The following is a 16,392-nucleotide window of genomic DNA, read 5'->3' as shown; positions in this document are numbered from 1 at the left end:
GCACCCCGTGGAAAAGATGCTGAAACCCAGGGCTGGGGGGGAAAGCTGTGTTTCCTGCAGCTCTGGGAGGAACAGCTGTGTTTCCTGCAGCCCTGTGGTTTATTTGTGGGTGTGGGTTATTTGTGGGTTATTTAACTGCTGCTGCCCTGCCCCTCGCAGGATGGCCCCGGAGGTGGTGATGTGTGAGACCATGAAGGACACTCCCTACGACTACAAGGCTGACATCTGGTCCCTGGGCATCACCCTGATCGAGATGGCCCAGATTGAGCCGCCCCACCACGAGCTGAACCCCATGAGGGTCCTGCTGAAGATCGCCAAGTCCGACCCGCCCACGCTCAGCTGCCCCTCCAAATGGTGAGGGGGCACCTCCCAGCTCTCACACGGAGAAAAACCAGTTGGTTTTAGCAGTTTTCTTGCATTTGGGTAGGGGTTTAGCTGTGTTCCAGTTCCAGCTGTGTGCAGGGGGCTGGGAAGGCAGTGCTGGCTGAGGGCTGGATGCTCACACTGTGCTCACAGGGTCCAGGCAGCACAGGGAGAGCTGCTGCTCACCCACAGAGCCCCCAGAACCAGAGAGCTCCTGCTTACCCACAGACCACCCCAAAAAACAGGGGTGACCCCTTGGCTGTTCTCAGAACAACCCGTGTGTATGAAAGGCAGATTTTTCTCTAAAGCTGGAGATGGCCATGAGCTCCAGAATTGCTTTCCCTGAAGTCTGGAAAGCCACTTCTGCATGTAAAAGAAAATTACCCAGTTAATTTAAAGAAAACAAGCCATTAATTTTCATTTATTTATTTATTAATTTTATTTACTTATTTCTAAATAATAAAAGCTGCAGCAGGTCAGCCAGCAGCCAATGTCTGGCAGAGCCCTAGAGTCACAGCCCTGTCACAGCACTGTTACAGTCATTGTCACAGGCAGCAGCCAGGGTGCGAGCTGCCTCTGGAGCTGCCCAGGAGTGACACCAGGGCCACGCTCTGCTGCTCAGAGCTGCACTTTGCAGGCTGAGGGTGCCCTCCTATGGGGCTCCTGCTCCTTCACAGCCGCTCTTGCCCACTGGATGGCTCCTTGTCCCCAAGCAGCTCCTGCTGCCATGGGCTCCTTTGGGGACAACTGCCGTGTTCTGCCTGTGCCTGGGGCTCAGTCCCCACCATCTGCTGCCAGCACAGGAAAAGGCAAAACCTGGTCCCTGCCCTGGCCCTGGTGCTGCTTCTCATACAAATAATCAGAATTACTGAGCACAGGGTTTCCCATGGGAGCAAAATGCTGATTGTGGCCAGTTGCAAGCTGGGGCAGAACCTGCTGAGGGATCAAGCTGATCCCTCTGCTATTTGGGGCCTTTCCTGTGCTGAGTTTCTCACCACCAGCTGTGTTTGAAGGTCCCTGGAGTTCAGAGATTTCCTGAAGAAGGCGCTGGACAAGAACCCAGAGACCCGGCCCAGTGCTGCCCAGCTGCTGGAGGTAGGGACAGACCAGAGAGCCCAGACTGGATTCTGATTATTTCTGTCTTGTTTAGAAAGTTTGTAGCACTTTTCAGCCATTAAAACTCTCCAAAAAGGATCAGCAATGTTTTCCCCCTTTGGAGCAACCTGCAGAGCCCCTGTGGACACCATGTGGAGCAGAAGCAGCTCCTGTAAACACCCCTGTGGCAGCCAGCTTGGGCTGTACCTGGTTAGCCCTGATTGAAACTCAATTCCTTTCCTCCTGTCCCTTCCCAAAATCACAGCAAAAACTGGAAGCTGCTGTGAGCAGTGTGTTCCCACTGTGAGCACTGAGTGATCCCAGTGCTGTGAGCAGTGTGATCCCAGTGCTGTGGGCACTGACTGATTCCAGCCCCATTCCAATTTAACCTCCCCCAGGCTCTCTTTGTCCTAGGGATCCTGCCCTGCTCCTGGTGACATTCTGTGGGCAGATGTCCCTTGTCTAAATCCCACTGCTGCTTTTTTGGGGGGGGAATTGCTGCCATAACGCAGCTTTGGGGAGCGCCTGAGGTTCAGTGTGCCCTGAACCTCACCCCAATTCTCTCCTGTGAATTCCTCTGGGGGTAAATCCCAGTGACACTGCAAGGAACTACCCCCTCAGGTCTCTGAAAGCCCAAAGTCCTCCTTGGGCTCACAGGGTGTGACTTTGGCCAGCTGACATTGTCCCTGTGCTTGGTTTTCAGCATCCCTTTGTCAGCAAGGTCACCAGCAACAGGGCCCTGCGGGAGCTGGTGGCCGAGGCCAAGGCTGAGGTGATGGAGGAGATCGAGGACAGCCGGGATGAAGCAGAGGAGGATGACTCCTCCGAGTCTGCCTCGGTGAGCAGCTGGGGCTGTGCTGGGGGAAAGAACCTGGTGCTTTTTTCACCTTCCAAAAACTGGTTTGGGTCACATCAGGTGGAGGGGAAGTGGTTGATTAGCCAGGGAGGGGCTGGGTTGTGGTGGCTGCCAAGGGCATGGAGAAATAATGGTGCTCAGTGCCCACTCACAGGAGGGACTCGGGAAAAGTGGTTAACAAACAAAAGGAAAAGGGAAAATAAAAAGGGAAGTAAGCCCTGATGCAGGCTGGAGAAACTGGAGGGGAAGCAAAGGCTGCAGCACGTGGAGGGAGCTGGGCAGATCTGCCCCTGGGCTTGGCTCTTTGCAGGGGACATCTCAGAGCTGCTTGGGGACACATCTCAGCCTCCCTCCTCTGTCACAAAGGGAAGTGGCTCATCCACAGTGGTGTTCGCCATGGGAAAATGAGTTATTGTGCAAATTCCTCATCTGCCTCTTAAGGATGTGCAGGTTCTGGGGCTTTTTCATTGCTCCTCTTCCTCCCCCCCAGGATCCTTGGGGCCACCAACCTGGGGCAGGATGGAAGCATCCCAGGGCAGACATCCTAAAAGGGACATTCCTTCCCAGTTCAGTTCAGGGTGACCTTGCTGTGCCTTGTAGCCCTCGCAGTTGTGTTGAGTGGTGGTGCCAAACCCAACATCTGCCCTTGCCTGTCTTTGCAGCCCCCTGGGAAGCACAAGAGGGACTCCTCTGAGGTGAGCCAGCTGAGCTTTGATGGGGAGAAACCTCCAGACTCATCCTTGCCCAAAGCCCTGAACGGCTCCATGGGCACTGGCAGGGACACCACAGAGAGCCAGAGCCACAAAGCCTCAGACAAAGGGGTGAGCAGTGACAAACTGGAGAGCAACCACTCCACAAAACCCAGCTCAGCCCCCTCAGCCACCCAGGACAAGCCAGACATCATCCTGCAGCCAGGACACTTGGGAAACTCAACGGAGGGGAACAAGGAGCCCAGGCCAGGCAGGGAGCAGAGGAAGAGCCTTGGGGAGAGGAAGAGCATCGGGGAGGGGAAGAACATCGAGGAGAGGAAGAGCATTGAAGAGAAGAAGAGCATTGAAGAGAGGAAGAGCATTGGGGAGGGGAAGAGCCTTGAGGAGAGGAAGAGCATGGGGGAGAGGAAGAGCATGGGGGAGAGGAAGAGCATGGTGGAGCGACCAGAGAGCGTTTTCCTGGAGAACTTCAGCGAGGAGAAGCTGGCCAATGGAAGCCTGGAGCCCCTGGGGCCATTCCCCCGCTCCAAAAGGGACTCAGACTCCGGCAGCACTTCGGCCTCCGAGAGCATGGACCTCACCATCTCCCTGTCTGCTGACCTGTCCCTCAACAGGGAGAGCGGCTCCATCTCCCTCAAGGTGAGAGTGCTGCCAGGGGGTGCTGGAGAGGGTTCAGGAGGGAGGAACCCTTCCCTAGGAAAAGCTCTCCAGGGTTTGTTTCCATGCTGCCTGTCCCAGCTGGGCTCAGGCCAGCACAGCATGCACAGCTGGGCTGAGCTGTGCCAGGGGGATGTGGCACGTCCTCAGGTGAAGGAGGAGCTCTTGGTGGAGCTGCTGAGGGTTCATGTGTCCTCTTCTGTGCCAGGCCACTGAAATCCAGGGGAAGTCTGATGTCTTGGGTCTATTTTGTGTGCAGTAACCATGCCATGAGCCTGACTCGTCCTTGCTCAAGGATGAAACCCCAAATGGGGCTCCCTAAACTTTATCCGTAGTGCATCACTCTGCTGCTCTTCCTTGGCACTCCTGATCCCAGGGAAAAGCTCATCTGGGCTTGTGCCTCTCAGTTTTCCCAACACCTGACCTGGTTTGTGTCAGCAGGGACTGCACAAAGACCTCCCAGGCTTCTTGGCTTTTGCTAAAACTTCCTGGAGGCTGGGAATGCTTGACCTGGAGCTGTCCAGGCCAGCAGGGCTTTGAGGAAGAGGCAAAATAACTGGAATGGTATTTGCTGAGCTCCAGGAGAAGAAATGCTGTGCCTTGAGGGGGCAGAGGGAAGTGTTGCACAAGATCTTTGTCACGTTGCCCAAATGAGTGAGAAGTTCCCGGCACAGAAACGTGCCTGAAAACCTTTCTTGGCAAACCCTTCCCCACCTCCTGCTGGGAGCTGGAGAGCCAGCATCCCCCAGAGCAGCCTGCAATCCTAATGGCTGGAAATGTGATGCTCTTGCACAGGAATTTCCTCCTCCTCCTCCTTCTTTCCAGGACACCTGGAATCCTTGAGGAGGATGCCACACAGAGATTCGCTCTCTGAGTTGGTCCTTTTGAAGGGGAAGGGAGTTTTTTGGGTTTTTCAGGGGGTAAGCCATGTGAGGAAGGTGAGGAAGGGTCTTTGGGAGGTGGATTAGGTTTGTTCAGGGTGGAAGTCCTGCTGCTCCATGGTTTGGTAGCCAGGCTGGATCTACAAACTCACCGATGGTTTGTGCTCCATGTTGTTCTTCTGTATGTTCCTCATGAATAACAGAGCGCTAGAATTGCTCTGAGGGCTCCAGTGCAGCTCTGAGGGCTCCAGTGCAGCTCTTGCAGCCCTGGGGAGCTGCTTCAGGGCCCCTCCTCTCCCCCTGCCACCCCAGGACTCGCGGCTGCAGAAGAAGACCCTGAAGCGCACCCGCAAGTTCGTGGTGGACGGCGTGGAGGTGAGCGTCACCACCTCCAAGATCATCAGCGAGGATGAGAAGAAGGATGAAGAAATGAGGTTCCTCAGGCAAGTGGGGCACTGGGATGGGGGAGAAGCAGGGTTTCCTCTCTGTGAGCTAATCCAGTTAAAATCCTCTTTGTTGTCTTGGTCCCACTTGGGCAGGGGAAGGAGGGATTCAGCTCAAGATGCAGCAAGGCTGTGGCAAGGGGAGGTTTGTTGTGGCTGGCTCTGTCCTCTGGGGATGACTGAATGTGTCCCCAGGGCTGCAGATGCCTGGCTCAGTGGAAATTAGCTGGGAAATCTTCTCAAGATGTTCCTCTCCCTTTTGTTCTCAAATCTCCTCAGACTTCATTAACAGAATGGCCAAGGGAGTTGTAAACTCCTGGAGCATTATTTAATATTCATGGGTGTATCCTCCCTGCTTGATGACTCCTTTGCAGATCTTGCAGCTTTCAAATCTCCCTGACTTATCCTCAGAAAGAGGCGCTGCTGTTTCTAGCACTGAAATGAAAAGGCCCTTAAAATAATTAAAATACAAATTGTTTCATTTGATGCCCAATTCCAGGCTTCCTCATGCTGCTCTCAGGGACTCCCTGAGAGGATAATTTGTCCTAAACACTGTGTCCCTGTGGCTGCCTTATTCCTCAGCCCCAAGATCAGATTTATGTAAAAGCTCATTAGCAGATCTCATTTACTGAGGTGCTTTTGGGTGGTTCCTGAGGTGCTTTTGGGTGAGCTGGATGAGGGGAGGGATGCAATGTCATCATAGATGGGTCAGAATTTGGGAAAACTGCCTTTTTTTCCACCCAAGTATGAATAAGAATGGATACAGAGTACAGAGGCCAGGCCAGAGCAGTCCAGCTTGGGATTTGGGGAGCAGTGAGCACTAACCCAACTGGCACAATGGGTATTTGGGCTGCTGAGGGACACCAGTGCCTGCAGAACCCCCTCAGGAGCTTTGCCATGGCTCATTTGGGGAGCTGTGAATGCTAAAGGGCCCTACCTGTGGGGCCACCTGTGGGTGGTTTTCCAGCAGTTCCCATGAGCAGCATCCTGCTCCCTGCAGTGTCCCAGCAGCTGGAGCACATCAGGCAGCTGGGATCTCCCTCCTGCCTGTGCTCACAGCAGCCCAGGGTGCTCTAAGCTGTGGGCTGCAGTTTCCACTCCCTGCTGAAACACTCTGCTCGTGGATGTGCCCATCTCTGCCCTCTGAGCTTGCCTGACCCCGCACCTCTGTGTGCCCCTGCCCGCCGTGCCCCTCTGCAGGCGCCAGGAGCTGCGGGAGCTGCGTCTGCTGCAGAAGGAGGAGCACAGGAACCAGGCCCAGCTGAACAGCAAGCACCAGCTGCAGCAGGAGCAGATGCTGCGGCGCTTCGAGCAGGAGATGATGGTAGGAGGGCAGGGAGAGCCCTGGGAATCAGCTGGGAACCCGGGGGATGCTCTCCGGGTGGGAACAGCCTTGGGCATCATAGGAACCCCTTTGGGATGTGAAGCATGGATGGAGGATGGAGGTTTTGTGGGCATTAAGCACCCTGGGAAGCACTGGCAGCCTTTGCCTGGCAGGGTGTAGCAGGGAAAGGGTTGTTCTGGACTTTCTCTCTTTCATGATCTTTTCTTTGATGTCTGTTCATGGCTACTGTGAGAAACAGTTTATAGTGCTGTTGTAATTCACAGGGAAAAAAAAAAAAACTTTAAATAAGAAAGCAGCACGGCCTGAGTGTGACAGCAGGAAATCTGGCAAGGCTCTGGGTGTAAATTGAATAAACCGGCCTCACACATTTGGTCCCTTCTGTTGAAGCAAAATAATATTGTAGCTAATCACACAACGGTGTGGGTTGGAAGGGACCTTAAAGAACTTCTCCTTCCATTGCATGGGGGCAATGTTGGAGCACAGAGCTCCAAACCTGAGGTGTTGGTTGGAAATTTTGCTCCTCTGTGAAGAGGCTCAATGTGCTCCAAAGTTTGTGAGATGTTGGTTGGAAGTTCCCCTGCTCTGTAAAGAGTCTCAATGTTGGAGCACAGAGCTCCCAACGTTGTGAGGGGTTGGTTGGAAGTTTCCCTCCTCTGTAGAGAGGCTCAATGTTGGAGCACACAGCTCCAAACGTGAGGTGCTGGTTGGAAGTTTCCCTCCTCTCCAAAGAGGCTCAACCCAAGCGGGAACAACCCCCTGCCCCCTTTTATATTTTTCCTCTTTTCACTTTTCTTTTTAAACTTTCAGAAGGCAACAAAGCAGGAACCCTAACCCTAACCCTAACCCTAACCCTAACCTTTCCTGGGCAGGCCAAGAAGAAGTTCTACGACACGGAGCTGGAGAACCTGGAGAGGCAGCAGAAGCAGCAGATCGAGAGGATGGAGCAGGAGCACGGGCTGCGGCGGCGCGAGGAGGCCAAGCGCATCCGCCTGGAGCAGGAGCGCGACCACGCGCGCTTCCTCGAGCAGCTCAAGCAGATGAAGAAGGAGGTGAAGATTGGGGATGGGAGGGAGGGAAGGTGATGTCCTGCAGTTCTTTCTTCTTGGGAAGTTCGGCATTTCTCGTGGCAGAACTTAAGAGGAGAGCAGTTGGTGGTTTATGAGGAAAGTGTTGATTTTGGGTGGTTCCTGGGGTGGTTTTGGGTGATTTCTGAGGTGCTCTTGGGTGATTTCTGAGCTGCTCTTGGGTGATTCTTGGGAGCCTTTTGGATGATTCCTGAAGTGCTTTTGGGTGATTCCTGAGGTGATTTTGGGTGGTTCCTGTTCCTGCTCTGCCTGCAGCAGGAGCGCGACCACACGCGCTTCCTCGAGCAGCTCAAGCAGATGAAGAAGGAGGTGAAGATTGGGGATGGGAGGGAGGGAAGGTGATGTCCTGCACCTCTTTCTTCCTGGGAAGTTCAGCATTTCTCATGGCAGAACTTGAGAGGGAAGCAGTTGGTGTTTTATGAGGAAAGTGTTGCTTTTGGGTGGTTCCTTAGGTGGTTTTTGGGTGGTTCTTGAGAGTCTTTTGGGCGATTCCTGAGATGCTTTTGGGTGATTCCTGAGCTGTTCAGTGACTCAAGGTAGGGTTGTTCCTGGCCTAAAGTGCCCTGCAGGAAAATTTAATTTCCTCCCCACAGGTGAAGAACGAGGTTGAGAAGCTGCCACGGCAGCAGCGCAAAGGGAACCTGAAGGCGAAGATGGATGACTTCACCCAGAAAAAACAAACCATGGTGAGACTCGGGGAACATCCCCCAGCCCCAAAACTGGGAAATGTGCAGCAGAATAGACCATCCTTCCTGCTGCAGGGACTGGCAGGTTCTGCAACACCAGCAGCTGCTTCCCAAGCTGCAGCAGAGGGAGAGCTCATGGTGGCACTGCTGGTTTGTTAACAGGAACAGGAGTTTTTGGCCAAGCAGAAGGAGGACCTGGAGCAGGCCATGAAGAACATCATTGCCCAGAACAAAAGAGAGATCTGTGACAAGGAGCGTGAGTGCCTCAACAAGAAGCAGCAGCTGATGAGAGGTGGGTGGCAAAGGCTGGGAGGGAGGGGAGGCAGTGCTGCAGCCATGGCTTTATCCAGCCCTGGCTCTTCCCACGCAGCAGATGCTGTGACAGAGCTGCAAGCTGCCAGGATGGGATGTGGAAAAAACCAGCCTTGCCAGGTCCTGTCTAAATGTTTAACAATAATAATACTTAGTGCTTTATTCTTCAAAGTGCTTTACAAATATGAACCAATTAGGCTTCATAATTGCAAGAAATCAGGTTCCAATATGGTTTGCAACCAGTTTCTCATGGAAAACAGGAGATGAATGGTCACCCCCAACATCTGCTGTGCTCTTGGTGTGCACAGAGGTCTCTTGAGCTTGGGACACTTTGTGTGACCAGGATGGGAGGCCAGGGTGGGTGATCTCCTGCTCCTGCTCCTCCCCACAGACCGAGAAGCTTCCATCTGGGATCTGGAGGAGCGTCAGCAGCAGGAGAAGCACCAGCTCATCAAGCAGCAGCTGAAGGACCAGTATTTCCTCCAGAGGCACGAGCTGCTCCGGAAGCACGAGAAGGTGAAGGATTTACACCCTCCCACGCTGGTGTGGGCCAGCAAAGTGTCCAGGTGTCCTTGGGTGTTTCCCTTCCAGGATGAAAGGGGGTAAATCACCAAGGCTGTGTGTTCAGTCCCTATATGGGCCATTCACTTAAGAGCTGGCCTCAATCCTTGTGGGTCCCTTCCAACTGAGAATATTCTGTAATTCTAAGGGTGGGTTGGGAGTTAAAGGGCTTGGTGATTATTAATGAAAAGGGACCAGAGTACAGCTGGTGTCAAGAAGGCAATGAAGCCTTCTTGCTTGGGACATGTGCTCTGTGTTGTGTGCATTTAACGTGCAAGAAGTTGCGAATTCTGGGGGGAAATTTTTCCCCCCAGAAAAATTTTCTGGAAATCTGCCACTGCCCAGGATTTGACATGGTTGATTCCCACAGCATGGAGTGAAGACTGGCACTTCCAGCCCTTCTCCTCTGCTATCCCAGCATGTTCATCCCCTCTTATCCCTTTGGAGTGTCACCAGCCATCTCCAGGCTACTCCCAGATGTGCCCTCCAGCTGTCCCCATTCTGCTCAGGGCTCTGGGGAGGCGACCCTCCCTCTGAGCCCCGTGTGCCTGCAGGAGAGGGAGCAGATGCAGCGCTACAACCAGCGCATGCTGGAGCAGCTGAAGGTGAGGCAGCAGCAGGAGAAGGCCCGGCTGCCCAAGATCCAGCGCAGCGAGGGCAAGACCCGCATGGCCATGTACAAGAAGAGCCTCCACATCCACTCCAGCGGCACCGCCTCCGAGCAGAGGGAGAAGATCAAACAGGTCAGGGCCTGAAGAGGCACCAGGAGTTGAGGCTTGGCTTGGTGAGGGGGGAGAAAGCTGCATTTTCCCAAATTGCTGTTTCCATATTCTAACTTAGTGCTGGGTTGAATGGCTCTGTTTTGTGGTGCTGCATGTGGTTTTCAGCGCTGCCTCCATCGTGACAAAGCAACACAAATATTTTCTTTGCTGTGCAATAATGGAAGCTGGGCTGGTCTCTCAGGCAGGCCCAGAGGCCAGGGCAATGCTGCCTACATGGGCACCTGCTTCTCTGTCTTCCAGTTTGCCCTGCAGGAGGAGAAGAGGCAGAAGGCAGAGCGGCTGCACCAGCAGCAGAAGCACGAGTCGCAGATGAAGGACATGCAGGCCCAGTGTGAGAGCAACACCAACGAGCTCCAGCACCTCCAGGTACTCATCTCTCATGGCTTGGGCTGCCAGAACTGCCTGTGCAGGGCTCAGCCTCTGCAGGAGTGCCTGCAGAGGACTCTCAGGGGTTGATGTCCCCTTGCTCTTGACTTGAGAGGGTTTTGTTGCCGTGTCTGAACGTGGAGTTCAGAGCTCCGAATGTCTCTGCCCACAACAAGTCCTGTTTGACTGTAAGAAATAGATATAACTGAAGCTGATAAGCCAAGAAACACTAATAATGTATTACAATTAAGAAATAATTAGCTTCTGATTGTAATAGCATGAATTATAATGTCTGCATTGTCTCACCCTTCACATGAGACTGGAAATGGAATAAAAGTTTTTAAAACACCTTGCAGTTACCCCATCCCTAAGTCAGAAAAGAGCTTAATCCAACATTTGCCCACTGGCTGTACAGTTCCAGCTGCTGATGGCTGTTGTGTTTGCTGATGTGTTTTTAGAATGAGAAGTGTCACCTCCTGATTGAGCATGAAACGCAGAAGCTGAAGTCCCTGGATGAGAACCACAACCAGCACATGAAGGAGTGGAGGGACAAGCTGAGACCACGGAAGAAGGTGGGGCTGTGAGCAGGGTGTCCTGGCTGGCTGAAGGGGACAGTGCCCATAGCTCCAGAACCATCTCAAACCCCGCTCTTGTGTTGTTCTCTTTGCTCAAGGCCCTGGAGGATGAGCTGAACCAGAAGAAGCGTGAGCAGGAGATGTTCTTCAAGCTGAGCGAGGAGGCCGATGGACAGGTGCCAGTGTCGCCAACCAAACACGCCAAGTTCGTCCCCTTCAGCTCCTCAGAGAGCTTGTAACACCTGGCAGGCCACCAGCTGGGACTGGCCGTGTCCTCCTGGGCTGCAGGGACAGCTTGGACTGGGAAGAGCCTCTCACAGCCTCTTGCCACCACAGCCTGGGATAAACGTGGCCTCTGTGCTGAGGGACCCTGGCTGGAACTTGGGGTGGCTCTCCCAGGAGCTCCAGGCTGGGAATTGGGGCAGGAGCCTCTCTGGATTGCACTTGCACTGATGGCTGGATGCTTTTGGGGTGAGCCTGGTGCTCACTGGGTTTGTCAGCTCAGGCTGGAGCAGTGCCCACTCTGATCGGGGGACACAGCCCCTGGGGCAGGGCTGTCACCTCCCTCTGCAGTCTGGCTGCTCCTGTCCCTGTCCTTTGTAAGGCCTGGCCTGGGGCACAGCAGCTCTGGCATTGTCTTAAACTCACCTTGGCCTTAGACTTACCCCTCTCCACCATGGCCCTTTTATTGCCACAGAGGGACACAGATTTGGGGTTTTTTGCCTAGGGAGGGCTGGGTTTTTTCTTTCCTCCTGCTCCCCCCACAGCCTGTGCAGAAAGGGGCTGGATGTCCTCCCAAAGATGCTCCTGCTCTTCCTTTGCGGTGACCAGTGGCACTGAAATAAACACCACAGCCCCTCTGGCACTAACTGTGTTCTCCGAGGCTGGTCCGGGCTGGTTGCACTGCCCAGCTGTGGGTTCTGGAGGCAGTGCAGGTGCAGAGGGGACACTGGGGACAGCTCAGTCCTGCGGTGACACAGTGACTGTCACTGCCATGTGCCTTGGGGATGAGTGGGGTGAAGGGTGTTACAGCCAGAGCTCTCACATCACACAACTGCTTGAGGCTGGATTTTCAGTCTTTCCTGTGTGGGGCCCTGTGGGTCAGGCAGAGGGTGATGTCTGCACAGCATCACTGGGGAGGAGCAATGGGACAAGGGAAGAGGAGATGCAAACTGGGCTTGTTGCTCCCAGCACCTCCTTGTCCGCTGATGTCTCATCTCCCTGTGATGTGCCACAGCTTTTTGGGTGTTTCTCCTGGCTGGGAGTCGTGGCAGAGGGGCAGAGCAGGTCCTCTGTCCTTTCTGTCCCCTCCTGGGGCACAAGGCAGGGCTTGGCTGAGCTTGGGTGGGACTGGGAGCACAGAGCTGGGGAGGGCTCAGGGACCTCACTGGCAGCACCTTCTTTACACAACCCAAAGGTGTAAGGCAGCACTTAAGTATTTTTTTCTGGACAACAATGTTTATTTTAGACCTGTTTCTTTAGCAAGAAAAAAAAAATATTCCTGCTTAAAAAAAAGAGAAAGAAAATCTAAGAAAAAAGTTGTTATTTTCAAGTCCCCTCTGTTGATTCACTGGCATTTCAGGGAAAGGTGGAATGTGATGTGCCTCACTTCTGGGTACTGGGCTGAAGGAGGCAGCCCCCAGGTCTTTAACTCTGGATCTGAGGGTTCATTTCCTACCCTTTTAGAGCCCCTAATCCGTATTTATAAACTTCCTGCAGGCTGGCAAGGCTCTGTCTCTTTGGGCCATCCCAGGTTACCTCTGATTTCACAGCAGTCGTGTCTCTGTGAGTGAACACAGGAAGGTTCCTGCCCCACCTCCAAAATGTGGATTGTGCCTTCCAGATGTGCTAACACCTGGCTGGGAGCTGATGGAAGGTTAATGAACACCAAGGGATGTTCCGAAATGGGACAAGGGCTGTCTGGAAATTGTATTCTGTGTTCTCTCCCTGGGTGTGCCAGGCTCCAGTACCTGTCCCTCACCTACAAGGGGGGCACGTCATCTGCTGTCATGTTTACAGCATGGTTATCATTTTCCCTCCTTTCAAAAATGGATTTTTTTGTTGTTCCTGTTCAAAAGGAACCACAATTAAACCCAGCTTGCTTTTCAGGGAGGGGATGGGACACGATTTTTAAAATTGTGGCTTCGAATAAAAAGGGTTTTTTTTAATATTTTGTAAAATATCTTCAGTGGGGCCACCACCGTGATGTAAAGACTTCTCTAATAAAGTAACAAACTGAGAAACCTGGGCATGGGTCTGATTTTGTGCCTGCTTGCCAGCTGTGACCTCAGCTCAGCTTTGCTTCTGCTCTGGGTTTTGCTGACTGGGAAAAACTTCTGGCATTTGAACTTTGCAAGGCTGGATAAAGGCAGGCTGGAGCCTCTGCTGCCGGGTGAGCTCAGTGCAGGCTCAGATGGTGCTGGGCTGACACTGCTCGGTCAGCAGCGAGTACTGCACCGAGAGCAGAGCATTTCTGCAGGGTCCTTTTCCTTTTCATTAACGGGAATCTCACACAAACCCTTCAATTCCTTTCAGTTCCCTTCAGTTCTCCCAAGGAGATGCCTCCCTGTCCCTCCCCATGCTCTCCTCTGCCCAGGAAGAGAAAAAAATTCATTTTCTCCTGGGAAGCTGAGAAGCCCCAGAGAGGAATGAAAACCAAAATTATCTGATTGCTGCTCCTGTGTTTGCTGCTTTGGAATATGTCTTGGACATTGTTTACCCACAGGTGAATGTTTGATTGGTTCCATGTGAATTGTTTTTAATTAATGACAAATCATGGTCCAGCTGTGGAGAGGCTCTGAGGAGTAATGGGTTTTTATTATTCATTCTTGTTAAGCCTTCTGATGTATCCTTTCTCTTTCTTTAGTATAGTTTTAACATAACATAACATAACATAACGTAACGTAACGTAACGTAACGTAACATAACATAACATAACATAACATATCAGCCTTCTGAGGACCTGGAGTCAGATTCTCATCCCTCACCTTGTCCTGGGGACCCTCACAAACACCACACCCTTTGTTCCCTGCTCACAGCTTTTATCCTGCTGCTTCCATTGACTCCTCCCAAGGAACTCACATTAAATTAGGGCAGCCCATGGAGCTGCTGTGGGTTTACCCTCAATTTTGGAAAGTTTGCCAGGAGCTGCCAATTTAACCTTGGATTTCCTGCAGGAAATGGCCTGGCTGGCAGTGCCCACCCCAGGTAAGTGCAGCACCTGAGTTCAGGTGAGGTGCTGAAAATGAGATGGAATTGGGAGTGTGAGGTGGTGCTGGTGAGGTTTTAAATGAGCAGAGAGAGGGATGAGCAGAGCCTGAGGGTTTCTGTCTCCTTGCTCCACAGGATGGTAAGGAATGGAGTAGCTGAGGACACACAATTAATCATTTTGTTTATGTATAGCAGGACTGCAGTGGTCTCAGTGTGTCCCAGGGAAGCAGGAGATCTCCTGGGAATATTTAACTTCATCTGCATGTCCTTGGCAGTGCCTGAGGGGAGCTTCAACCACGAGGAGTTAACACATATATAAGTATATATATAAGAACTGTATATTCCAGAAATAACTGCTAACTACCATTTCCTCCGGGTGCTAGGTTGAAAACAGAGCGAAAGTAAAAATATTCCTTCATTTTTCAAACCAGAGCTGACAGCCCTGAGCAGCTCCTGGTGCTGCAGCAGCTGCAGCATCCCCTGTGGGTCAGCTCCTGTCACATCTGGGCTCCAAACCCCTCTGGGCTGCCCAAGGGCTTTGGCAGCTCCTGGTGCTGGAACTCTCTGGGGGAAGAAAAGCAGGGCAGGCCTGGAGGGTTTGGGGCTTGTGCCTGAGTGCTGTCCTCCCACAGCTGCATCCCTGCTCCCCTGGTGTCTGCAGGGCTCCTTGAGAGTCCTCTGGAGCCAAATGCTGCTCCAGTGGCCAGTGGTTTATTCTCCAAATAAACTCCCCCCAGCCTGAGCAGTCCAAGCAAGCCTCCCTGGAGGTGCTGGCCCTGCTCTGCTGCTGGTGTTTGCTCTCCTGGCTGGATGGGGCTGGATTATGGGGGCAGTTTGCCCTGGCAGCCCATCCTGCACTGCTCCAAACCCGACTGATTCCAGGCTGGCAGGAGCGGGATGCTCGCTGCTCTTCCTCTCCTTCTCTTCCTCTCGCTGCTCTTCCTCTCGCTCACTAGATGGCATCACCCTGGAGCTCCTGAATTCCTCTTTCCCTGCATTTGGCACTCTCTGTGACATCCCTTCCACCAGATCTCTGCCTCTCCTCGGGGTTTCAGTGCTTTTCCAGCCTGGTCCTCGGGATTTTCACTGTGTTCCCCCATTTTAGGGGCTGAGCATCCCCTGTGTGGGTTTTGCTCTGCCTGGGCAGGATGGGTGCTGCCAGCCTGGCTCTCATGGGTGACACCTAAACCCTGCGATTCAGGGGTCACAGCAGTGGAAAATCATTCCTGCTGACTGCTGAGAATCAGAGAGGTCTGGAAAAACGGGAAATCTCTGCTGAGCTGGGCTCCAGCTGCAGGGGTGTGTCCTCTGTGGGGGCAGGAGCATCATTTTGTGAGCTGATTTTGGTGAGGTGATTTTTGTGAGGTGATTCAGGGAGGATGGATGGATGGATGCATTTGTTCCGTACACAGGGAGGACCAGGACATTCAGGCTCCTGGCACAAGCTCCCAATTCTGAAGTGGCCAAGTGAGGAGCAGAGGCTCTCCATGCCAGGATGGCTCAGTCAGTGTTCCCTCTGCAGTCAGGGCTGATGGTGGGGCTCTGCCTTCTCATTCCACTCCACTGAGAGGAACAGCAGATTTGCCTTTCCAAACAAGCTCTGAGTCTGCTGGTAGATTAAACCAGCTCTGGAAGATAAAAGAAACAATGGGAAGGATTCCACTGATTGATGAATGGAAAAAGATATTTGCTTTTACAAATAAACTTTAGGGTTGCTGACAAACGAAATTAGACATTGAGAGATGAAAAATAATGGGGAAGAAAAACCCCTAAATTCCATAAGAATTAAAAATTAAAAGGGAGGATGATACATCAGAGGGAGATCTTTGGGAAATATCTGGTATCAGGTGTTTTGGGAAGTCTGAAGCTCTCAAGTACCTCAGCCAATGGGGAAAGAGAGAAGGGAAATGTGGCTGGAAATTGGGATAAAAAGGAGGCTGCATCCTCCAAAAATGTGAGAGATCCCAGGGGAATGCCCTATGGCCTCTTCCTTCTATTGGAATAGAGTAAAAAGACTCCTCTGTCTCCTTTTTGGACATAAACCTCTGGTGTTTGTGGATTCATTTTCCTGACACCCCCTGACACCAGGCAGACCTCAGGGACTGCCCAGCTGTGCCCCAACAGCTGGAGCCCACTCACAGCTGTGCAGAAACCCATTTGTCCATTGGAGCTGAGGGATGGATTTTCAGAAGTCGTTCACCCTCTTGTTTTAAATTGCTCAGCTGATCCTGACAGGCACGAGGGAGAGTGCACAAGCCTGACTCTTGTGTAGGTCATGACCTCTCCTGTGTAGTTATTTCAGCACAGTTATTTTATTTTATTTGGCTTCAGGAAGCTTCAGCCTGTGGTGAGGGCAGCAGGGGATGAATGTTTACCCTGAGGCTCCCCAAGCTGCACCTGCAGCACCCAACATTTCTGTGGGACGTGCTGCTGCCACATCTCTGCTGTCCTGCAGCAGCATCCCC

At 52.7% G+C, this 16,392-nt stretch overlaps 1 protein-coding gene across 1 annotated transcript in view; it reads left to right on the top strand.

The window, feature by feature from the left end:
- STK10 (serine/threonine kinase 10) overlaps positions 1 to 12,936 on the top strand; it is a 42,056-nt gene extending 29,120 nt beyond the window's left edge. The window contains exons 6-19 of the mRNA XM_058815204.1: positions 160 to 354; positions 1,377 to 1,458; positions 2,162 to 2,296; positions 2,977 to 3,663; positions 4,875 to 5,005; positions 6,206 to 6,329; positions 7,220 to 7,399; positions 8,029 to 8,121; positions 8,284 to 8,413; positions 8,825 to 8,949; positions 9,549 to 9,737; positions 10,017 to 10,142; positions 10,601 to 10,714; positions 10,816 to 12,936. Of these exons, the coding sequence (XP_058671187.1) occupies positions 160 to 354; positions 1,377 to 1,458; positions 2,162 to 2,296; positions 2,977 to 3,663; positions 4,875 to 5,005; positions 6,206 to 6,329; positions 7,220 to 7,399; positions 8,029 to 8,121; positions 8,284 to 8,413; positions 8,825 to 8,949; positions 9,549 to 9,737; positions 10,017 to 10,142; positions 10,601 to 10,714; positions 10,816 to 10,956 (2,452 nt within the window). The 3' untranslated portion in view covers positions 10,957 to 12,936. The remainder of the gene's footprint in view (positions 1 to 159; positions 355 to 1,376; positions 1,459 to 2,161; positions 2,297 to 2,976; positions 3,664 to 4,874; positions 5,006 to 6,205; positions 6,330 to 7,219; positions 7,400 to 8,028; positions 8,122 to 8,283; positions 8,414 to 8,824; positions 8,950 to 9,548; positions 9,738 to 10,016; positions 10,143 to 10,600; positions 10,715 to 10,815) is intronic.
- Positions 12,937 to 16,392: the final 3,456 nt, after the last annotated feature.

The sequence above is a fragment of the Ammospiza caudacuta genome, chromosome 16 (assembly GCF_027887145.1).
Source record: "Ammospiza caudacuta isolate bAmmCau1 chromosome 16, bAmmCau1.pri, whole genome shotgun sequence".
Classification (NCBI taxonomy): domain Eukaryota; kingdom Metazoa; phylum Chordata; class Aves; order Passeriformes; family Passerellidae; genus Ammospiza; species Ammospiza caudacuta.
Note: the sequence above shows the minus strand (reverse complement) of the source record. Positions and strands in the feature narration are given on the sequence as shown.